Consider the following 25,470-nt stretch of genomic DNA (forward strand, 5'->3'; position numbering starts at 1 on the left):
ACACACATATGCACCCCAAAAAAGGTGCCAAAGTATATAAGGCAAAAATGGATAGAAGTACAAGGAGAAACACGTAAATTCACATCATAATTGGAAAGTTTAAACAACTTTCCATCAGTAAATTGTAAATCAAACAGGAAGAAAATTAGTAAGCATGTAGATGACCTGAATAGTATCGTCAGTCACCTTGATCTCATTGACATTTATAAAACACCCAACAACAGCATAATGCACATTGTTTAAAAACTTATATAGGAATTCCTTACGACAACATCTGGGCCATGAAACACATTTTAACAAATTTAAAAGAATAAACATCATAAAACAGTAGGTTCTCTAACCACAACAGAGTTAATCTAGAAATAAGTAATAGAAATATACATGTAAAACCCCCACATATTCAAAAATAAAGACACATCTAAATAATTCATGGGTCAAAGGGGAAGCCACACAGAAAATTAAAAAATATTTTGAATTGAATGAAAATGAAAACACAGCTTATTAAACTTTGTGGGATACAACAAAAGCAGTGTGTAGAGAGAAATTTACAACATTAATGCATACATTAAAAAAGAAAAAAAAATCTAAAATCTATAACCTAAATTTCTAGCTTAGGAAACTAGAAAAAGAAGAGCAAATTAAGCCTGAATCAAGAAGAAAAAATAATAAAAATTAGAGCAGTAATCAACAAAAATGAAAACAGGAAAACAACAGAGAAAAACAAGACTAAAAGCTGCTTATTTGAAAATATCAATATATTGAAAAACTCTAGTCAGGCACCAAGAAAAAAACAATAGGCCACAAATTACTAATATCAGATATAAAAGGAGGGCCATCACTCTTGATCTCACAGGCATTAAAATAATAAAGGGGGAGCGCCTGGGTGGCTCAGTTGGTTGTACATCCAACTCTTGGTTTTTGGCTCAGGTCATGATCTCACGGTTCGTGAGTTAGAGCCCTGCGCTGGGCTCCATGCTGACAGCGTAGGGCCTGCTTGGGGTTCTCTCCCCCTCCCTTTGCCCTTCCCCCAATCTCTCTCTCAAAATAAATAAATAAACTTACCAAATAAAGGATAATAAGGGGATACTATGAAAACTCTATGTCCATATTTTAATAACTTAGATAAAATGGACCAATTCCTTAAAAAATATAAACTATGAGAACTTACACAAGAAACAGAGAACTTCAACAATCATATAACTATTAAAGAAATGAAGTTAATAATTTAAAACCTTCTATAAAGAAAGCACTAGGCCCAGACAGTTTCACTGGTGAATTCTACCAAACACTTAAAGGACATCTAATGCAAATTCCCCACAATTTCTTGAGAAAATAGAAACAGAAAGAACACTTTGTAAGTCATTCTATAAAGAAAGCATTATCCTAATATCAAACCAGAAAAGAAAACTACAAACCAATATATCTCATGATATATGAACACAGATGCAAAATCCTTAAGAAAATATTTGCAAATGACTGAATAAATAAATATCGGGGGGAGAACAGACACATCTCCTGCACTGAAGAATTTAAAATAGTTTATGTAGTTACTCTGCCCACAAGGAGGTGGCACATAACTCCCCATTTGGTAAGTCTGGGCTGTGTATAGTGACTTCTTCCAAAGTGTAGGATATAGAAAAGTAAAAAAGAAGTCACTTTACCGGGAGACACCTGAGAAGTACTACCCTTAACTAGGTGATCAGGGTCAACATCTACAGTCATCATTCATGTTGACAGTGTATGCCTTGATATGATGTGATGAGAATGGAAATTTACCTTTTTGGTCATCCTCTCCCCAAATAATATTCCCAATATGATCATGAGAAAAACATCAGACAATTCTTAATAGAAGGACATTCTACATAATATCTCACCAATGCTCCTTAAAACTGTTAAGGTCATGAAAAACAAGGAAAGTCTGAGAAACTGTCATAGCCAAGAGGAGTCTAATAAGATATGATGACTAAATGTAATGTATATTCTGGGTACGATCCTGGGATAGAAAAAGGACATTAGATAAAAACTAAGGAAATCTGAATAAAGTATGAACTTTAGTTAATAAAAAAGTGATGCTTACATTATATTGTTTAATTAACCCTGAAAAATATACTCATGTAAAATGTGAATGGGGAAATGGTGTGGAATGTATAAGAGCTCTTTGTACTGTCTTCATTAACTTTTCTATAAATCTAAAACTATTCTAAAATTAAAAGTTTATTAAAAAATACAGACAGAAAAGAAAATTGGACCCAAAATAAGGATAAAATTAGTGGACTGCAAAGTAAACTAGGGATTTTGCCAGAACAAAACACTCAAGTACAAGAAGTGACATGTAAAGGAAAAGTCTGAGAGGAGATGAAAGAACAAGCAGCAAGAGCAATAAATGGTCAAGTATGTAACATCATAAAATTTTTCTGGAACTAAACAGATGCAAGTCTGTTTTAAAGGCACCACTCAATGCTGAACAGTAGGAATTGGAGGTGGAGGAAGAAAGAAATCCGTGTCAAGAAACTGCAGAATTCAAAGAATGAAAGACAAAAACTCCAAAAGCTTACAGAGAATAAAACAAACGACTATTATCCAAAATATGAACAAGATTCCAAAGAGTATGCTAAAGAGATAATGAAGTTTCACATGAGAGCAAAGAATATATTTTCAGATACACAGTCTTAAATTTACTTTTCACACATCCTTTCTGAGAAATTTACTACAAGGTATACTCTAGCAAAGTAAATTTAAACACATCCAAGAAAGTAGAAATTGTAGTCCAAAGAATACATTTGGGAGGAAGGCACAGCATATGAGGAAGAAGGCAGTGACAGCATGATGAACTTTTTAGTTATTTGGTGAGAGGGAAGAGACTGTGGTTAACCCTAACTGCTACAAAAAAAAAAAAAAAAACTATGGTAAATATGTACATAAAAGTTTTAAAGATAACCATTTGATAAATAGAAACAAATTAGGATGGGTTGGCAGGACTCATAAGGATACAAAAACAGTAAGTGTAAAGCTGTCTATAATCAATAAAATAAGAGAACACCAAAACTTTGAAAATAAAAGAAAATATATACCAGGCAACAGTATTAAAAAGAAAACAGGCAGGGGCGCCTGGGTGGCTCAGTTGGTTAAACGTCTGACTCTTGATTTTGGCTCAGGTTACGATCTCACGGTTTGTGAGATGAAGCCCAGCACAGGGCTCTGTGCTGACAGCACAGAACAGAGCCCGCTTGGGATTCTCTCTTCCCCTCTCTCTCTGGCTCTCCCTCCCTGTGCGTGCACGCACACACGCACAAACTCTCTCTCTCTCTCTAAAAAAATAAATAAACTTAAAAAAAAGAAATGAGGTATAGTAATGTCAATATCAAACAAAACATAGTTGAAGGTAACAAGAATTAATCAGGGCAAAATGAATGTTTCCTGCTGATAACACATTTTCTAGATTCTATGATGTACTTTTTCACATTTTAAGATCTCTGAAATCAGGATGCATCTTATCATCTTAGATTTGATGAAACACAGTAATCTAACCAGGAGAATAAGTCATGATTCCTAATGTATTAACAAAGCTTCTGAATATTCAAAGCAATTATAGTTAGAAGAAATATAAAAATTGAACAAATTTGCAATCATACTTTTCTTAGAAATATATTTTCTTAGAGATTGGCAGACTAAGTAGACAAAAATTAGGTAAGGCTCTAAAGGATTTTACAAACACAATTAACAAGTTTGAGCTAATTGATACTTACAAGCGGTAATATCTAGCAAACATGATACCAGTAGAACTCTCACCAAAAACTGACCGTGTATTAAATCATAAAAACAATCTCAAATTCCAATGAAATGAGAACTGTGGTCATCTTCTGACATTAAAATAGTAGGTTTGAAGAGCATGGAGGTTTAAAATAATTGATATACAAGAAAGGGGGAGGAAGTAGACTAGAAAAACCTAATAGGGTCTTCCAGGAGTCTGAGGCCCAACTGAAGTTGGTGCTTATGAATTTATTAATGGTCTTCAAGGGTTGTGAGAGAATAGCATACTCCAAAATGAAATAATTCAAAACTATGCAAATACCTGAAACGTCTACCAGCACAGTTGTTAAAGAGCTAGGCAACTGGTTAGGGGCACGATGCAATGTGAACATGAACTCACAAAAAAGCTTTGTCAAGGCTACATACTTTGAGTATTCAAACAATTTCAAAGCAAGGGCATAAAAGTTGCATGTGATGATTCCACAGACTTCAGAGCTCTTCCTCTGAGGAACTAAATCCCAAAGGTAGAGAAGAACTAACCTGATATCAGAGGAACGCACTCTATTGGAGAGTTTTAGTAGGTGTGTGTTCTGATAAGCAGCCCCTGCAGTGAACTGCTGGTTTAAATAAATGACTTATATAAACAACTGAAGGAAGTTATAAAATAAAATGAACACAAAATACTCCTCCCATTCTTGTGTGCAGGAGATATGTTTCAATTTTAAGGAAGTCATCTGACATTTTCCTGACATCAAAAGCACTCATTAAAAAAGGTGTGCCAGATGCTAATGACGCACCTGTCACAGCAGTGAGCCCAGAAAAAAGATAGCCTTCTCTCCTTTCATCCTAAATAAAAATGCTGTGTGATTTAAACACTCTAGAAAAAAGGAAAGACAAAATGAGTAAAGATATTTTTGCTCATTACCCATTTAGACCAATAAAAAGAGAAAACGGACTTTGTTCCAATGTGCTTAAATGATTTACATTAACTCTGATCATAACTAGTCTTCCGAGACAGTCAAGAGATAAGGGGCATTAGCATTTGTTCGGCATTTGTTAAGATTCAGATTTAGAAGCCCCAATTCTAGCAGTTTTTATTTCCTCCGATTGTGTAAAAAGTGATAGAATTCAAGTAGTACCTAATCTGGATCTTCAAGTTTGACAAGAAGCCCCAACTACTCAAATGTGTAAAGGAGTGTGAACTGAAGAGGAATCCTAAAAATTAGGAGAAAACTGTCAACCAACTAGAATCCGACTAACAAGTCTCTCACATTCTTTCTGTCATTTGGGGTCTACAATGCTCAGGTACACAATGTATACAAGGAAACTCAGAGAGAGATTCTAGTAGTGAACAAAGTTGGTTTTTAAAATATGCATACATATGAGGACAATATTATAGTAGTTATGAGGTAGTAGTAGCATTTAAAATGCTAATACTATAGAAAAATGTAACTCAAAATGCATATCAAATTATATTATACTTTTTAATTTCTGGTGCTCCCTTAAGCATGCACCAAATGGGAGAAGTTCTTAACACCAACAACACTATAACCTAAAATGAAGAATACACTGATCCAGCATTGAAACTATATGAAATAAAGCCTACAAGCAGCCAGATTGTCACTGATGTCTTAGAGTCCTAAATAATGTTCTGCCAACGATGACATTATTGTATAATTTATCATCTCTTAAATATAGCTACCAATTAAAAGATATTCAGACATACTATCTTCCTTCTGGTGTTTTAGCACTGCATAATAGATTCTTTCTTTATAACAAAATAACAGCATTAAATTCAAATTCAAGCTTGCTCTTTGATAATGTCTAAATCCATCTTTGTGTCCAGAAAGGTCATTTGCAGAACTTCTATTTAGTCGCTTGAGACCAAAAATCTATAATTGAGGCACTAAGTTATTACCTGGACCTCACAAGTTCTGGCCTCAAAATTCATGACTTTTGTCAAAGATGAAATGTTAAGCATTCAACAGATGAATCATACTTTAATTATATTTCTACCTCTCCAAAGCTCTCTAAAAACAGAGCATTCAATACAACAGTACAACTCAACTGTAATGGGGACAAACTTTCTTAACCTAACTAGACTAAGATCATAACCTTGGACTTACACAGAGAATCTCTCTCCTTGAATTTAGTGTGAAACTTAAATCTTCTCTTCCTTACCCTAAATATCACACTCCCCCCCCCCCCCCCCCGCCAATCACAAATCTTGTCCTCTCTTCCTTTGTAGGAACACCTACCCAACATTTATTAAATGTTGACCATTGAGGGATAAAAAGAGTTTCTCTTTCCACTGTCAATGCCCAGTGGAGAGTCTAAAACATCACATCTGATACGGCACAGAATTCTAATCAGTATCACAGATTTCATGTTTTCCTCTCTAAACTGACTCAGCACACCTCCAACAGACCAATCCTTGCGTACTACTTGTACACAAAGTGCTACTTGTTTCTTTGTGAACCTGAAAACTGTTGGGGTATTGTAGCTACTCAGTAAACGCCAATCTTTTGAGCTGGTACTAAATAATCCGGCCTATCTGGATTCTGGGATGTATATTCTTATATTCCTGCTTTCTGAAGACTGGTAAACTAAGCTGCTTGGTATTCTTCAAATGCACTTTGAGCCTTCTTACTTACACATCTGAAATGTCATCCTCTCTCATCTTTGTGTAACCTGACCAATCTACAGTCCTGCTCATCCTTCTATGTTCAGCTCAAATGCCATATTCTTCAAGAAGCCATCCTTGTCCGTCAAACTAAGTAGCAATCATTTTTTTCCACTCAGAATTACAGCAGCGTTCTGGCATTTAGCACAGCTGGCACTACAGTTCTTTAGACTCATAATACCAAATTTCTACCCTGGTATTGTTCGTGGCTTTTCAGATTCAATAGATTGGCAATAATTGGAGCGACTGTAGAATATACTGTCCACAGCCAGATAACTTGGGAGAGTGAAAAGAAAGCACTTTTGGTAGTTATGCTGAGACAACAGACATCAACTAGGGCTGTCTCAGGCACACCAGATGCATGGTCACCCTGCAAAGTGGTACACATAACCAGCCTTGTCAGTAAGTACAACAACAGTAGACTCAAAGAAATGACCTTGAAATTAAGAGAATGTGGATGATCTTTGTCTTAAAAACATTAAATTTGCTAAAGTGGCACAGTGAATTCTGAAACTGAAAACATCGATACCAGTCCTGACTTTGATGCTAACTAGCGACGGGATACAAGGCATGTCACTTAACTGAGTCTCCAACTCAGCTAAACTGGACTCTATGATTTTTCTTTCTCCTGCTGGCTGCCGGGTAACTAGGAAGCTCTATTTACACAGTACACACACTCAATAAAATTCTTATTGGTTTTACAAATTTGCTTTAATATTTTAATAAACTATATGTAATTGTCTTAGCACTTATACGACATGATTCATCTCCCAGTGGGTGGGAGGGAAGCTCTAATAGAAGATATTTGAAGATAGGAAAATATTTGGAGATAGTTGCCAAATACTTTAAATACCTACTTTTTCTCTAATAGTATTTTGTTCTTAAGAAATAAACTCAAAAAGTTTTAAACTATCCTGAACAAAATAAAAATCACTATGTATATAGACCTGATTGCAATATTCCAAATTTAATTTGTAACAGATTTTTTATTTGACTTTGCAAATACTTACAAAACACTGTCCTTCCCTCCCCATCTTCAGACACTGCCAACTCCATTCCTCACATCTGAGCACAATTAACAGATTGTTGTGTAGATTTATAAAACTTTCTTATAAGCATATATACATCTACAGAGGACCCTTAAACAACACAGGTTGGAACTGCATGGGTTCACTTATACATGAATTTTTTTTTCAATAAATATATTAGAAATTATTTTGGAGATTTGTAAAGAATTTGAAAAAACTCACAGCCTAGAAATAATAAAACTTTATAGCCTAGAAATATCCAAAAAAGCAAGAAAAAGTTAGATATGTCATCAATACATAAATATATGGAAATACTAGTTTATTTTATAATTTACTACCATAAAATACACACAAACTTAAAATACACCAAGGTAACAGTAATCAGAACTTAGGCACAGTCTATATACATGGTGCCATATGCAGTTTAGAGAAATGTAAACAAATGTAAAGACAGTATTAAATTGTTACTGCTGGGGCACCTGGGTAGTTCAGTGGGTTAAGCATCAGACTTCGGCTCAGGTCATGATCTCACGATCATGCCCTGCGTCGGACTCCGTGCTGACAGCTCAGAGTCTGGAGCCTGCTTCAGATTCCGTGTCTCTCTCTTCTCTGCCCCTTACCTGCTCACGCTCTGTCTCTGTCTCTCAAAAATGAATAAAGTTAAAAAAAAATCCCTTCAGGCTCCCTGCTGTCAGCATAAAGCCCGCTTTGGATCCTCTATCCCCCTCTCTCTCTACCCCTTCCCCACTCACATGTGCTCTCTCTCTCTCAAAAATAATACATTAAAAAATATTAAAAAATAGTTTAATGCTTTAAAAAATTTTTTAAAATAAACTGTACCTATATAAGATCAACTGCAATATATACTGTACTGTAATAATTTAGTAGCTATGTCTTGTTGCCATTGTGGTGAGCTAAGGTATTGCAAGTATCTGCTTAAAATGCTGTGTGAAGCTAATGACAGTTGTGTAACACCAATCATCTCTGTGTAAGCATTCATCTCTCCAGCAAATTGTGTACTGCAGTAAAAAGTCATCTCTCATGGTTCTCACAATTAGTAAAGTAAAGTTTTTAGGGAGTCAAAAGTTACAGGCAGATTTTTGACTGCACGGGAGTTGGTGCCCCTAACCCCTGTTCAAAGGTATTGTTCAAATATCCTTCTATCTTACCTTTCCCACAAATGAAATCAGCCTACATATACCTTTCTGCAACTTGTTTAATAATATAACTCAGATATTTTCCATATCTACCTTATATTTTAAAAGCTACCTAGTAATCCATTGCATTCATGTTATTTAATCAGCCCCCTTACTAACTGTATTGACTGAATTGTTTCCAGAGTTATCCTGGCCTAACATAAATATCTTTAAATATTTGGTAGCTATACATGCAAGATAAATTATTACAAATAGAGTTATTTGATGAAAGGGCATATGAATTCTAAATTATAAAACTGCATTTCAAAAAAATTTACACTGCCATCAAGAACATGAAAACACAAGTCTCCTCATATTCCAGTCTGATGATAACAGAGCAGGTAAAAAAAGAAGAAGAAGAAAAAAAGGAAACCTGTAAGTACCAGCATGTCCACAAATTCCATTAAGTCATAGAAAAACATGATTTCATTTCTGCAAACGAAAAGGTTAATCATGACGTGTACATGCATGTGTTAAGTACAAAATGTGCACACACATAGGCTTCTTCTAAGGCTCAAGTCTCAACTTACATATCCCATCAGAAAGGGCCTCTTTGTCCATCCTATTTAAAGTAACTCTCAGTATACCCTCAATAATTCTTTATCAGAGCGTAAAGGATTCATTTCCTTTAAATAGGCATAAAATCGATAATTACTTTATTTATTCACTTGCTCAATGTCTGTCTATGCTTAGAGTGAATAAACACTATCAGGGCAGAGAATCATGCGTGCCTGTTGGCTATTTCACCCCCACCACTCAGTGCAGTCGAATACACAATTTTAAATAGCATATAGAATTTTGCTCAACAAATAGTTACTGAATAAATACACAATGTTTGCGAACATGGGCTATCTCTAGGAAGTGAGATTAAGGGAAGGGGTAAAAGGTACATTTACTTTTATTGCAGTCAATTACGCATTCTTTTTACAGCGAACATGGATTATATTTATTTAAAACTATTTTGTGCAAGTTTAATTTTAAGCAAACCATTTCAGATGCCTTGCAATCTGGTCACATAAGATTTTTTTCTTGTTTGCAAATTTAAATGATCTAACTGAATATTAAATAATTACTGTCTACTTGAAAAAACTCTCAAACCTTGCTTCATGAAGTTAACCTTTTTATTTTTAATGTTTACTTATTTTTGCAAGAGAAAGAGAGCAAGAGTGGGAGGGGCAGAGAGAAAGGGGGACACAGGATCCAAAGCAGGCTCTGTGCTGACAGCAGAGAGCCCAATGTGGGGCTTGAACTCATGAACCATAGGATGATGAGCTGAGCTGAAATTGGGACGCTTAATAGACTGAGGCACCCAGGTGCCCCCATGAAGTTAACCTTCTATTTTCATTTTAATTTAATGTTGACTACTAAATTCCCATTCAGTAGCTTTGCCTTTGTACATTCTTTCAAATTACTATTACCCTAGAGTTACAGAGTGCTTATGATTTACAATATGCTTTACATATACAGCTGACCCTTGAACAATATGGGTTTGAACTGCACTGGTCCACTTACACACAATTTTTTTTTTAAATAAACACAGTATAGTACCTGAAATGTATTTTCTCTTCTTTTCTTTTAAGTAGGCTTCATGCCCGGCACAGAGCCCAATGTGGGACCTGAACTCGAGACACCAAGATCAAGACCCGAGATGACATCAAGAGTCAGAGGCTCAACTGACTGTGCCATCCAGGTGCCCCTCCTTATTATTTTCTTAACAGTTTTTGTCCTCTAACTTACTTTATTGTAAGAATGTAGTCTAAAATACACATAACATATAAAACATGTGTTAATTGACTGTTTACTGCTAAAGGCTTCCAGCAAACAATAGGTTATTACTAGTTAAGTTTCTGGGGAGTCAAATTATATGCAGATTTTTGATTGTGCAGAGGTCACTGCCCCTAACCTCCATGTTGTTCAAGGGTCAATTTTATTAGTCTATTTGCCCCTCAGAAGTGTGCTGTGTAGAGATTACTGTTTATACTTATAGATAAGGAAAATGATACTCAGAGAGACTAACTACCTCATCTGTAGTGGGGCTGGGACATGAAGCCAGTAATTCAGGTTGTCTGTATGAGGTTTGTGTCATTATACACATTATGGCAGGTAACTGGCAACACCTCAGTCTTTCTGCAAACAATGTATCTATTTTAATACAAATAACTATTTATATTTGTTTGAAATACCTATTTCAAACAAAAATATTCAAAATGCATCTCACAGTTAGTGCATATATTTCTGTAACAGCTGCATTTAACAGAATATTTGAGTGATAAGGAAGTCATATAATCTAAATCCTCCATTTTACAGAAAATTAAAATCAGAGAATTTCAGTACCTGATCCAATCATTCAGCAAGTTAATGGCAGACAAGAACCAGAACCAAGACATTGACATTAGATGCATTTTCAGTCACATTAAGTTCCTGGACATGGAATTCATGATTAAGAAGTCAAATTTCATCATAGTTGTCTTGAGTTAAAACTTTTCTTAAATTTATAATCACTGCTACAAAAAGGTAAAATAACTGGTTAGAATTTATCCTTTGATTAAAATCAACACCAACTATCATACATCCTAGCACTTCAGATTTAAAATATTCCACTAATGACTAATGATTTCCTGCTACCTAGCCAACTTTTAATCATGCCAGGCCTTAGTCACTTATTCCAGAACTTCTATTATTCAGTATTTACCTTAGATACTATGTGGAATTTTTTGCAAATGTTTCTGTCACACACAAAAAAAGTGAGGTTCAATATGTATCCTTATCTACCATGGCCATAATATCCTAGAAGTCATTTAATGAACTGGTGAAGTATGAATTTCCTTTACTAAAAACAAGTTCATGTTACTCCCTTTTCACCAGCCCATCTTCCCTTACTGGAACTACAACTGACAAGTATCAGACCTGATATGAATGAGTGTACAAAGAAAAACATTCTTGTGTTTTTAAATTTAAATCTTACAAGATAATTTTGGAATCTATTTTTAAATTCAAAGTGACAGGAAGAAAGGTTATTAAAAAGTTAATGGACAAAACACATTTTACTTAATTCTTACTACCTTAACTGCAATACTTCATAATGCCAATACTTAAAGTCATTCAGTAGACAATAAGACATAGAAAGTACTTTGGCACAAAATGACAGATAATATTAATTTAACTGGCAGCAAATAAAAATAATACTGCTATAACTATTTTTAAAACTACAAGAGATTCTAAAATCGACAGCTGCTGTTCCTAGAAATGCATAAAGTAAATATTAAAAACAGCACAGGGGGTAGGGAGAGAAGAGAGGGAAACAAACCACAAGAGAATATTGAATGATAGAGAACAAACTGTGGGTTGATAGAGGGAGGTGGGAGGGGGATTGTCTAGATGGGTGATGGGTACTAAGAAGGGCACTGGTTGTGATGAGCACTGGGTATTGTATTTAAGTGATGAATCACTGAGTTCTACTCATGAAACCAATCTTGCACTGTATGTTAACCAAAAAAATTTTTAAAGTACTCCCACACACATGAAATTAAATATTTTAAGAAAGTTATGCTTGGCATTGACTCATATTGCATGAGAAATAGAGTAGAATAATGACTACTAGGGACTGAAGGCAGGGGAAATAGGGAAATGTTGGTCAAAAGGTACCAACTTCCACTTACAAAGGAGTAAGATCTGGTGCTGTAATGTGCAGCACGATGACTCTAATAAACAATACTGTTGTATTGTTGAAAGTTGTAGGAGGGGTGAGCTCACCATGTTCTCACCAGAACAATAACAAAATGGCGGTTATGTGAGGTAGAGAATGTGTTAACTAACCTTACTGTGCTAAACATTTTGCAACATGTACAAATCGTCACATTATATACCTTAAATTTACACAACGTTGAATGTTAATTATATCTCAATAAAGCTGGAGGAAAAAAAAGAAAGGTATGTTTCAAACATACTCATTCTCAAATTCTAATTCCCAATTAGAAATTCTGTTTTCTGGGGCGCCTGGGTGGCGCAGTCGGTTAAGCGTCCGACTTCAGCCAGGTCACGATCTCGCGGTCCGTGAGTTCGAGCCCCGCGTCAGGCTCTGTGCTGACGGCTCGGAGCCTGGAGCCTGTTTCCGATTCTGTGTCTCCCTCTCTCTCTGCCCCTCCCCCGTTCATGCTCTGTCTCTCTCTGTCCCAAAAATAAATAAAAAAAAAACGTTGAAAAAAAAAAATTTAAAAAAAAAATAAAAAAAAAAAAAAAAAGAAATTCTGTTTTCTAGTGTTGTTGCATACATGTTCCATATATTTTAATTATAATTACAAAGTTTCATTTAACATTCCAAGGTGATAATTAGCTTAAACCCGAACTATCCAAATTATATCGGAGGCCAACTGTGGGTACTCGAAACTACCTTCTTGCAACGAAGCACTAGCCAGCAGACGGTAGCCAGTGGGCAGTAGAAAATTCCCCCTACAAAAATAAGGCTCAGTCTCAAAGACGCTCAAATACTTTCAATATTATTTTTAAACCTGATGCATGAAGGTAAACATCATCTTAAGATTCTTTCCACTTTCAATAATTTACTCCATGGGGTTTCTGGTATTTAAACGTCTCTCGGATGTTAGCCACAAAGATGTGCTAGCAAACTCTCTTGTAGTTGGTAGTTCTTCTGTTAACAGCTCCTCTCTGGAGTCTGTCTCACCATGACACAGCGAGTTACACGCTACGTCTGACGTTCTTCTGTTACCCTTATATCCTTCACTCTCCTGCCCTTCTTCTGCCTTTCTCTACCTACCCCCACTTTTTTCATTTTAAAACTTTTAACTGAAACAGACTTCCAGTGACCAGAAATAACTTAGGATCACAAAGTATCAGGGTTGAACGATTCCTATCATTTATGTCCATGTTCAGCAAACTTCTGTAAAGGGCTAGAATGAGTATTTCAGACGTGGTGGGATATGTGGTCTGTGTCTAAACTACTCATCTCTGCCATTGTAGTGTGAAAACAACTACAGACCAGACACAGACAATCAGTAAACAAGCGTGGCTGGGTCTCAAAGCTTTACTTCCAAAAACAGGAGGTTGGCTGGACTTGGCCTGTGGGCTGTTTGCCAACATCACTTTTGTCCATCCACCTTTGAATATCTCTACATCAATGTATCCCAAATTGTGCCCTTTAAGATATTAACGTGTACATAAAAACAGACAAAAGCTCCATAGTCAAACAGATTTGGGAATGCTATATACTTGCATTCTACTTTACTCTTGGAGATTCACAAGGTAATGAATGCAAAGGGAGAGGCTCCAAGCGGGCCAGTTTCGATCCTTCCTCCTCCAGGCTGCTCAGGCCTCTAGTACTTGTCCTACCAAATCAGGGGTAGCAGTGAGTCTACTGGAAATTGCTTTGTTCACTTCCTGCAATACAACCCAACTCTTATGAAGGGAAGTGTTTGTAATTCTATGACGTTTTTGGCGGAAAGTCCTCAAAATTATGTGTTTGGTGTATTTTCTAAATTTTAGCACTGAAAGATAGCTTTAGTATTAAGTTAAAAAAAATAAAACCTTTACTGATTATAGAAGGAACATATGGTTATTTCAGAAAACTGACAAAATATTAGTATCCAAAGATAAGCACTGTTAACATTTTGGTATGGGAATGTCTCCATATGTGTATATAATTGTTTAACTAAATTCAGATTATTTGGTATACATAACTTTCTATTTTACTTCTCTACTTGACATTACATCCGGAGATTTTCCTGATGTCATTAAAGAGTGTTCAAAGACACGGTTTTTAATGGCCAGATAACCTTTCCATCACAATGTTGTACTATAATTATTTTAACTACTTCCTCTATTTTGGGACATGTAAGTCATTTCCTATTCTTTCTCTCTTTATCCCTATCTTTTTCTTTTTAAAATACAAATGCTGATATTAACAGTCTTTGTCCAAATCATTGATTTCTTCCTTAGGAAAAATCCTAAAAGGGGCGCGCCTGGGTGGCTCAGTCAGTTAAGCGTCTGACTTTGGCTCGGGTCATGATCTCACTGTCTGTGAGTTCCAGTCCCACATCAGGCACTGTGCCAATAGCTCAGAGCCTGGAGCCTGCTTTGGATTCTGTTCTCCCTCTCTCTCTGCCCCTTCCCCGCTGGCACTCTGTCTCTGTCTCTCTCTCTCAAAAATAAAATAATTTTTAAAAAATCCTAAAAGAACAATTAATGGGTTGAGTCAGTAATGTTTAACATATAATTGTCAAAATGGTGTTAGTAAATGATGTAACAATTTATATTTTTGCTGAGTGAAAGCAAAGCACAACCCCTAATCACACACTAACCAACCATTATAAACTAATAATTCATTAGAAGATATAAAATCTTCATTAGGCAAAAATGGCATCTCACTGACTTAATCTTGTATCTTTGATAGTGAAGTGGAACATATGTCGTGTTTAGAAATTATCCTTATCTTTGCTCTATTGTGAATTGTAAGCTTATGTTAGTTACTTGTATGCATTCTTACATAGTCAGAATATTAAACTTCTTCCCTACCTTGTTTCTTCTTTAATTTAGTTATACTTTCTATGAAGAAGAATTAAGTTTCTACACCCTAAAATACCAAATTTCCATCTGTATTCTCTCTTACCTCTTTTATATGTAAAAGCAAATGGCAAGACTCTTCTGTCATCTTTCAACATTTTTTATGGATTCAATTAAAAGTTTAACTCTCTCTATATTTTATTTTGACATTAAGATAAACACATAATGTAATTATTTACAAAACACCAATTATCCGCATATCAAGTAATCCAGGTTTCTTTCAATCCACACTGATTTGTGATTTCACGTTTTCATACATTCAAATATAAAGTGCTATTTCTGCTATATAAATTTCTTTTTCTAGCTTCTTATAGGCCATATTTTTAAAATGATGTGTATAAGACTGAGATAAAAGATTTTTATTTTCATTTTTTAAAAATGTTTATTTTTAAAGAGAGAGAGAGAGATGCGAAGGGGCAGAGAGAGGTAGACAGAGGATTTGAAGTGATCTCTGTGCTGACAGCACAGAGTCAGATGGGGGGCTTGAACTCACAAGCCGCGAGATCATGACCTGAGCCAAAGTTGGACACTTAACCAACTGAGCCACCTAGGCGCCCCAATAAATGCTATCTTTAAATAGATAAAATAAGAGGCTGAGATGTAAGTCCATAGAAAATTGTGGTGATTTAAGGTAGAAACAAGAATGAATTTTCTGATTAAGAAAATAACACATGGCAAGAAACTTACCCAAAGATTATAGTGATGGTATCCATGCAGATCTTCAAGACAGTATGCAAAGATGAACTTTAGTTGACTAAGACAATAGTCTGAAGGCAAAAAAATATGACTAGACAATATATGATCCCTTAAAACTCCACTTACTAAAGAGAGAGTTAGGGAGTTTTAATTTACAATAGTGTGAAAGACTGCCACATAAAAGTTGGGGACAAAATATTCACTACATACAAGAAAATAAAATATTTAGCTGCCTTAATTTATAGCAAGAGTTTGATTAAAACTCTTAAAAAACCTAGCAAAACCAAAGCCTGTCATGTTCTTCCTCAACCCTTTTCCTGAGCTTCTGACATGAACTGCTCCTGATTCTAGACATTTTTATCTAGTTTTCTTCTATTCTAACCTAAACTCAACACTCCTAACCAAACTAGCTCTATTACCTTCCTTTTCAAATTTATTGGCATAAAGTTGTTTCTAATATTCCCTATGTCCTCTTAAAGTCTATAGGATTTGTAATGACATCCTCCTTTTCAATCCTGATACTGATATTTTTTTGTTTTTCTTGATCAGTGTAAACATACTCCAATTAAATTTATCTTTTCAAAAAACTAGTTAGTAACTAGTTAGTAACTAGTAAACAGCTGTTAGTACTGTTTCTGTTTCATTTGTGTTCTTTATCATTTTCTTCTTCTGAATGTTTTAGATTTAATTCGTTTTTAATCTAGCTTTTAAAAGCTTCCTTCAAAATGCCACTTTATCTGCATTCTACAAATTTTGATAAGGAGTATTTTCGTTTAGTTAAAAGTATCTTCTAATTCCTTGTGACTTGTTCTTTGACACATGGGTTATTTAGAAGGCTGTTTAATTCCCAAAAATTTCTGAATTTTCTAGTCTCTGTTATTGAGTTTTGGTTCTAATGCCATTGAGGTCCAAGAATATACTTTGGATGATTTAAATGCTGTTAAATGTTTTGAGACTTGTTTTAAGGCCTAAGCCATTTACATTTAATGCAATAATTGATACATAGATTTAAATCTACTATTGCGCTAGTTGTTTTTTATCTGTCCATTTGTTCTTTGTTCCCTTTTTCTCCTCTTTTCCTTATTTTAGACTAATTTTTAAGATTCCATTCTATTTCCACTGTTTACTTATTAGCTAAATCTCCTTCTCTACTTTTTAGTAGTTTCCCTAAGTTTTAGGATATGCATTTTTAAATTATCACAGTCTACCTCATATGTTATAATTTGATATGTAATAAAGGGATCTTACAACAGTTTATTTTTAATCCTACTGTACTTTGCTCTGTTTTGTCATACATTTTAATTTTATAGGTTATAAACTATTTTTCTTTAGACCAGAGATCAGCAAACAAGGACCTGCCACCTCTTTTTGCAAATAAAGTTTTACTGAAAAGTCGAAGTTGATTTATATGGTTGATTTCATGCTACAAGGGCAGAACTGAGTAGCTCTGACAGACACTGGCCCATAAAATTTAAAACATTTATGGTCTAGACCTTTACTGAAATATCGGTGGTCCCTAGTTTAGATAGTAAGTTATTTCATTAACTGCTGAAAATAAGAAAGAATTTTATATTTACTTTTCTGTTTTTAAACCACTCTGGCCTGTTTTGTTTTTTTGTGAAGACCTGTAAGTTTCTGTCGGGTATCATACTACTTCTACCTAAAGAACTTTAACATTACTTGTAGCACAGGTCTGCGGACAATACATTTTCTCAGCTTTTGTTCTGAAATGTCTTTATTTCACTTTAATTTTTAGAAGATATTTTTTGTTGGGTATATTATTTGGGTTGACTTTCTTTCCTTATAGGACTTTAAAACTGCTCCACTGCCTTCTGGCTGGCACCATTTCTGGTAAAATGTCTGCTGTAATGTTTATTTTTGTTCCTCTATGTATTTTAATTGGCACTATATTTATTTTCTGTGTGCAATACAGATTTCCTTATACACCACGTAAAGAAAACCATCTCAAATATATCCCTGTTCTAAACCTATAATCCCCAACCACAGATGAACTGATCAAGGTGCTTCAGCATCGCCAGATTTACTCCCCTACAGGATATCTCTAGGGTTAGCTCTGCTTGGGTCCTCCTGTTCTGGCTCTTGCCTCACAATCACAGGTGAAACCAAGGGAAAACCCAGAAGCATTATGAACCAGGCAGTCCTAAGAATCAATCAAGTGATATTCTTTTGGTGCAAAAGAATCCTCAGTCCAAATAGTGGATGCAAAGTCTATTCAGGCCATGTGTCTTTTTCAAAGATTTTATTAAAGGTTTTTACAGAGCAAACTCTAGATCCAGCTTCCAAGGAGACCCTGTTATGCTGTGGGTACTGGCTACAGCATGGCAGGTAGCTCTGGCTTCCCACTCTTGTGTTCCAAGATGGGAGTGGTGGGCAATAACTCATCTTTGGGTTCCATAGTGCTCACATGATCAGGCAGGGTCTTTGTGGGGCCAGTCTTGCCATGTGAATCCCAGGGAAGCATGATCTTCATTTTGATGCCCGGCACACTCTGTCAGAGCAGCGCATGGCTATACAGCAAGCAGTGTCGATGTAGTAGTTAACAGGTTCCCCACTGTGAATCATCAAGCCATCTACAAACTTCACAGATTTGGTCCTCTGTCCTCAGAGTTTCCCAGACACCACATCACAGCCTTTGGCCTCACTCTCCGTGATGAACCATACGCCATAAGCAGGCCCTCCGCACAGCAAGGCATCCTAGGAGTTTTGTAACACAGAGACTGCCTGGGCAATAGCATGCAGACCTCCAGTGGCCACCTTTTTAGCATAAAGCTCTACATTGCTCTCAGGGGAGCCAAACCTCTTCTGAACCACAGTGGTCAATTCCTGGATCCACCGGCCCTTCTCACCAAGAACATTCTGTGTCCTGGTGGCCAAGATAATGATTTCAGTCCTGGTTGGTGTAACTAAGACCTCACCTCTGGAGGAGCCATCTTCAGCCAGCTCCGAAGTGACAAACTCGTTCAATCCAGCTTTGAAGAGGCCAACGGCAACAACCTTCCTCTTCTTAGAAATTCGCACCATCTTGCCACTGTGTGCCACCGAAAGGAAAAAGTCCTCTGTATCTTTTTAAAACTTTCTGGCTGCCTTCAAGGCTTCTTCATTATGTTTGGTCTTCAGTAATTTAACTATGATGCATATAGGTGTGTCTTCCTTTATTACTACTACTACCACTATTATTATTATCATTAGCTTGCGTGGGGCTATCTTAGCTTCTTCTTTGACCTGTGGTATGATCTTGTTCATTTTTTTAATTCAAAAATTTTGGCCATTATCTATTCAAATATTTATTTTTTTCTGTTCTGTTCTTGTTCTCTTCTCTTTGTGAGGCTCCAATTTGTTAAACCATCTTATATTTTCCCATCTGAGATACTCTGTTCATTCTTTTTCTTTTATTTCAGTTTAAATAATTTATATTGAACTATCTTCAAGTTGATGGACTATTTTCTCAGCTGTCGTGAGTCCAATGATCACCCTGAGTAAATGCTTCATCTCTGATACTATTATTTTTAATAATTTCCCTTCCTCTGGTTATAGAACCCTTTCACTCTCTGGACAAATGCAAATATAGTATCTTCATGGTTTCCATCTTTCTGTCAAAATTCCTCCTCTGTTCAGTCATCTACCTTTTCTACTAACTCCTTTAATATACTAATAATAATTAGTTTAAAGTCCCTGTCTGATTGTTCCAATATCTGGGCCTCATTAATTTGGTTCTGTTGAATGTTTATCTATCAACAATGGGCCAGTTTTCCCTTGCTCTGTTTATGTCCAATAATTTTTGATTGAAGGCTGAGCAGAGACTGAGATAATTATTATTTGCACTTGGAACATGGCATATCTATTCTGTCAAGCCATTAGTGTGAAGGAGTTAAATCAATTTAGATAGGAGTTGAACTCGGTATAGATTTTACTATTGTTTTAGTTACCTTCAGCACACCATAGATTTCAAATTCTTCTAATGGTGGACTACCATTATCTTGTGCTTAAGAAGAGAGATGAAGGAGAGTTCTTCAATTTACCTGTTTTCCTCTCAGCTTTCAACTATTTCTACATAACTCTGTGACACAGGGATCTCTATATTCTTGACCTTCCCCCAGCAGTAGAAAGCTATTGCTCGGTGGTAGGGCAGGTAGGATTTTCAATTGTCCTTGATCAGCCTCAGTATTAGGCAGGTCCTGCGCATCAGAGGGTTCCTCCCTCGGGAAGCAGAAGGGTTTGGCTTCTCATCTTCCCCCCATAAATTTATGAAATAAGGCTTTTGGCCCCTCCTGCACTGGTTTGAGGCTTAAAGGAGTTTGAGTAAATGAGAGGGGTTTTGTACCTATCTATCAGCAGCTACAGATTACCTCTTTTACCTCTTCACCACCAAAATGACTGTTCTTTTTTCTTTTTAACGTTTATTTATTTTTGAGAGAGACAGACAGAGATAGGGTGTGCATCGGGGAGGGGCAGAGAGTGGAGGGAGACAGAATCTGAAGCAGGCTTGAGGTTCCAAGGTATCAGCACAGAGCCTGACGTGGGGCTCAAACCCACAAACTTCAAGATCATGACCTGAGCCGAAGTTAGCTTAACCGACTAAGCCACCCAAGTGCCCCCAAAATGACTTTTCTCAAGTCTCTGACTTGCCTCCAGTCTTCACAATGAGTATCTTGTGGAGTTCCAGGGATATGTATTTGCAAGCCTGTATGAACTTCCCTTTCATCTGGGGCCCTGAGGTATTCCAAACTAGTTCATGCTTAGTCTTTAACTATCACATAAAACTTTAGCTGATTTCTTCTTATCCACTCTTACAGCAGCCAACTCTTTCGTGCTCTGCCAAAGGTGAAACAATTAATGACCCATTCCTTGGGGACAGGAGAGTGTTCAATTCTTTGGAATTTAATTTACTTGGCTGCTTTGCAAGCTCAGCTCTCTGATGGGGCTCAGAAAAATTATGATTTTGTAAATCATCCAGCTTTTTTATTGTAGGTGAGAGTGGGATGTTCTATGTCCACTATCTATACCTGAGTAGAAGTCCCCTTCCACTTCCGTCCACCTTCCTTTTCTATTGTGGAAAGGCATCACCACTCTTCTAGCCACCCAGAAAAAGCCCGGGAAGTATTTCTGGCTTTTCTATAATAATGCTTAATATCCAGTTGATAAAGTCTGGATTAAATAAATCACTAATATATATATATATATATATATATATATATATATATATATATATATATATATATTTTTTTTTTTTTTTTTTTTTTTTTTTTTTAACGTTTATTTATTTTTGAGACAGAGAGAGACAGAGCATGAACAGGGGAGGGGCAGAGAGAGAGGGAGACACAGAATCTGAAACGGGCTCCAGGCTCTGAGCCGTCAGCCCAGAGCCCGACGCGGGGCTCGAACTCACGGACCGTGAGATCGTGACCTCAGCTGAAGTCGGACGCTTAACCGACTGAGCCACCCAGGCGCCCCATATATTTTTTATTAGGATCCTTTCTATTTTTCTAGTATAACTACTTACAGTGGTCTTTTTATAACAATATTCCTTCGACTAGATGCCCCCTTCAATCTGCCACCTATTTCTTTTCTTGGGTGTGTGGGATGGTTGTATTTTCATTTTTTGGCTTTTTACGTTTTTATTTTAATTCATTAGTTAGCACACAGTGTTATATTAGTTTCAGATGGACTTCTTCTAAATAAACCTGACTGTATCATCAGACTGCCTAACTACAGTATTGTTTTGACTATTTACAATCAAGGCCATGATCAATCTGATCTTATTCTGTCTTTACAGGCTACCTTCCTACAGGTATAGGTATTCTACTCTATTTCCATACTGACCCAAGCCCTTTTTTTAACATTTGGAAATCTTATAATTCAAGGCCTATTACAAAGGGGACACTTTCCATGAAAAAACGTCCATGATCGCACAGACAGAATTCCTCTCTTCCAAACTATATGCTGTATTACTGCCTTATTTGTACTATAAAAATAACACTTATTATGGACTAGCATTAAATTGTACACATCTCTTACATCCTTTACAATATTATAAACTCCAGACAGAGATCAGACCTTATAAACTGTTATATTCTCTTTTTAGCTTTTCCACATACATATTTATCTTGCAAATTAAAAAAGCAAAATCAATAACATGCCACTTCCTTCCTTATAATCCATGCATTCTTAATTCATCCCTGACAAGGCTACTAAAAAATTTTGCCAGCCCAGAAATGTTGTCTGGTTTTGAAATGTTGTCTCAAAAAGGAAAAAAAACACACACTGCAACTATAATGATCATGCCACCCATTTTCAGAGGAAAACCCAATTAGGTTTAGCTTAGGGACCTCCTGGCAAAGCCAACCATCTTTACTATTAAATCTGTAATGGTGATCCCAAACACAAATATACTGAAATCTCTTTATTTATTAGTTCCACGTAAATCACCCCAAGAGACTCACAAATTTTACCAAGGGAAACCACTGCCGCTGATAAAAAGAAACAAGCCTATCTACCTTCGTGCCTGGTTTGGTAATCATACTCAGGCACTTTGCCAAGATGGAAAAGTAAGAAGTTTCTACTAAATCATTTTCAATAAATAGGGAAAGGTATAGTCACAAACAGATACAGGAAGAAAAAGAACAGCTCTAATATTTTATTCCTTTTTGTAACAGTACTCTTAAATACATTTTCGAGAAAGAGCATGTAAAAATCCTCTATGCTATTTTAGTGAAAAGCCGGGGTGGGCGCCATCTTTGCCACTTAGCTTTCCCAACGAGGCTCTGTGGCTGGGGCCACACTGGAACCTGAGCTTAATTGGACTCAGATACCAGATGACATGTCAAAAGCTTTATCTTCTCCATGTACTCTCGAGAACTGCACAAAATGAAAAATGCTCCTCGCTAAAACAAACAATACATCCAACAGGTATCCTTATCAATTTGACACAGAACTGTTATCCAACAATTCAACTTCTAGTAATTTAGTGTGAGAAAATAATCATGTAAAGAAGCTCAGCACAGCACTGTTCATAATGGTAAGACATAAGAAACAATTTAAATATTAATAGGGAATCACTTATACAAAACAAAGTGCATATATACTGTTCAACAGTGGAAAATGTTGACATAGATCTATGTGTTTACTGACATGAGAAGATGTCCACAGCATGCTGTTCTAAGCAAATGTGTTATTCAACCACATACACATCTGTTCATGCTCATATGTAGTACTCCTAGAAGGCACGATATGGGGCATGTGCCATTACCAATTTATTGCCTCTCAACTCCGAAGTCATACTTTATTGCCTGCTCTGCAAAAATGAAGCTGGCCCGTTTATCTACCTTTCCTCTGCAGCGGACATATGTTTTAAATTTTATCAGTATAGGGTGCTTCTCCCAACACTCCAACCTCTCAGGTGGTTTTGTAGCAGAAAGCCTTCAGGGAGACATCCCCTTGTGACTGGTCTTCTCTAGCACACTAGATACTGGGTTTTGAGCAGGGTTTGACAGCATAATAGCACAGCAATTACTCTGTTGTCCAGTGAGACATGGCCACACTCTCTCCAACACGGTCTGGATTTTAGTCCTGAGGGGTTGAACACTCTCTCTCAGACCTACAGGTTGTGGCTGCTCTTTATATCTGCCATTCTTATATTCACTAGAGTTCTCTTTACTTCTTGCTAGCCAACCCTTTGTTAATTTAATCCCATTATAGTTCATAGTTCTGTGTATTAACGATCATCTGTTCAAATTATTGTGTGGTTTCCCCATCGACTTTGACTGATATAGAGTAGGGTTTTTTTCCCCCCTTTTTACTTTTCAATGTTGTCTGATCTTATAATAAGCAATTTTTGTGCATGATAATCAGAAAAGGCAAGTTATTTTTATTTTGGAAAAATTTAATGTAAAATAAACATTACCTCAAGTAAAGTTTTTCTATTTTAATAGAGCAGAAATATATTTGTAAAATTAAAATAACTGAAATGTGAAGAACATTCATGTAAGTCTGTAATTTTACAGTTTTCCTTTTCAACATTCTCCAAAGTTGTGTTTTTAGGCCATTTTAAGCAACAGAAATTATTTAGACTGCTTTCTCTTCCTCTTCGCTATGCCATATGCTGGCCTTTACAAACAGGATATTAATCATGGGGTATCCCAGAGTAATAGGTACTGTGACAGGTACTAGTTCCTCGACACAGTCAGCCTCTTTCATTTTACTATTTCAGCCCCTCTTACCATGTTCAAGGATTATCAGTTGGGCTCCAGCTTGTACATTTCCAACATCATTCTCAGCAATGCATTGGTAGAACCCTTCATCTGATTTCACCAGACCCAAAACTTGAAGATTATGTTCCTTCTGAGAAAGAAAAACATAAACAAAATGTTATGATTCAACTGATGAACATTAGTTGAAAATCTCAAGAGGATGCTCTTTCTGGGGAGGAAGAACAAGTAAAATTGTATGATTCAGCTATCAAAATATCTATGTACCTGTTAACTGAATTTTATTGACAAGGTACTGATTTAACTGCCTAGTACAGGAAACACTGTAACTAACCAATTAAGAACTTAATCCTTATAGAAAGTAATACCTACAATGTTTGAAAACCGACATCTTTGTCTGGAAAAATACCTGACATACAATACCACGTGACCACAGCAAAAGCCTGAATTTATGAATTCAAGGCACTTTCTTAAAATTATCTCTAATATCATTAGTTGTAACAGATTAGACCACAATAAGTTAAGTGAGGCCACATATATACGGCTTCCCTTAAATTATAAAGTAATATAAATGTCAAATACTGTTGTTATTAATATGGTTTTAAGATTTTTAAGAATACTGTGAAAATGATAAAAGAGTAAAAAAATGCCAATTTAGCTGTAACACACTGCTTTTTAATTAAACACTTGTGAATTACTTTTTATAACATACAAGATTATGCACTTCAAAATAGAAACTATATTCTTACTAAGAATGAATCACTAATGAGAGAAATTTATAATAAGACATTATATCATTAACAACCATAGTTACTTCTGATTATTTCTATGAATGTCATATATGTACCTTAAGATATGAATCCTTATTACCAAAACCTAGACATTTCTATTACTAGGATTAAAACAATGATAAGAGTAGACAATATTTACTAAGCATTTAACCCCATATAAAAAACAAAAAACAATTAATGGCTCGGTATTCTTAAATAAATTTAATGCTATTTAATTCTTAAGGATTTTTTTTTATCTATTGTCACAACCCTGGGTCATACTTATTTTGAAGGGCCTAGAATCAGTATATATGAAGGACAGATGCTGCTCTTTGAATAGAGATATGAAGAGAGCAGGTGCACACACAGGATAATCATTACCAAGAAAATAGTGACAGCTGTCTTTAAAAGTGCTAGCATGTCTGAGTAGAAATACTAGACTGCTGATCAGATCTGGATCTTAGGCTTACTTCAACTACTGACATGCTATGCGATCCCATAAAAACTACCAAAACATGTCTAGGCTCAGCTTTCTTATCAGCCAGT

General features: G+C 35.9%; 1 protein-coding gene and 1 pseudogene across 7 annotated transcripts in view; both read right to left on the minus strand.

Moving 5' to 3' along the window:
- Positions 1–25,470, minus strand: part of NEO1 (neogenin 1) — a 234,108-nt gene that overhangs the window by 82,773 nt on the left and 125,865 nt on the right. For all 7 annotated transcript variants that reach the window (XM_042941469.1, XM_042941466.1, XM_042941471.1 and 4 more), the window contains one exon: positions 24,167–24,287. In XM_042941469.1, the coding sequence (XP_042797403.1) occupies positions 24,167–24,287 (121 nt within the window). The remainder of the gene's footprint in view (positions 1–24,166; positions 24,288–25,470) is intronic.
- LOC122221823 lies at positions 18,244–19,462 on the minus strand (annotated as a pseudogene).

This window comes from Panthera leo, chromosome B3 (genome assembly GCF_018350215.1).
Source record: "Panthera leo isolate Ple1 chromosome B3, P.leo_Ple1_pat1.1, whole genome shotgun sequence".
In the NCBI taxonomy this organism is placed as follows: domain Eukaryota; kingdom Metazoa; phylum Chordata; class Mammalia; order Carnivora; family Felidae; genus Panthera; species Panthera leo.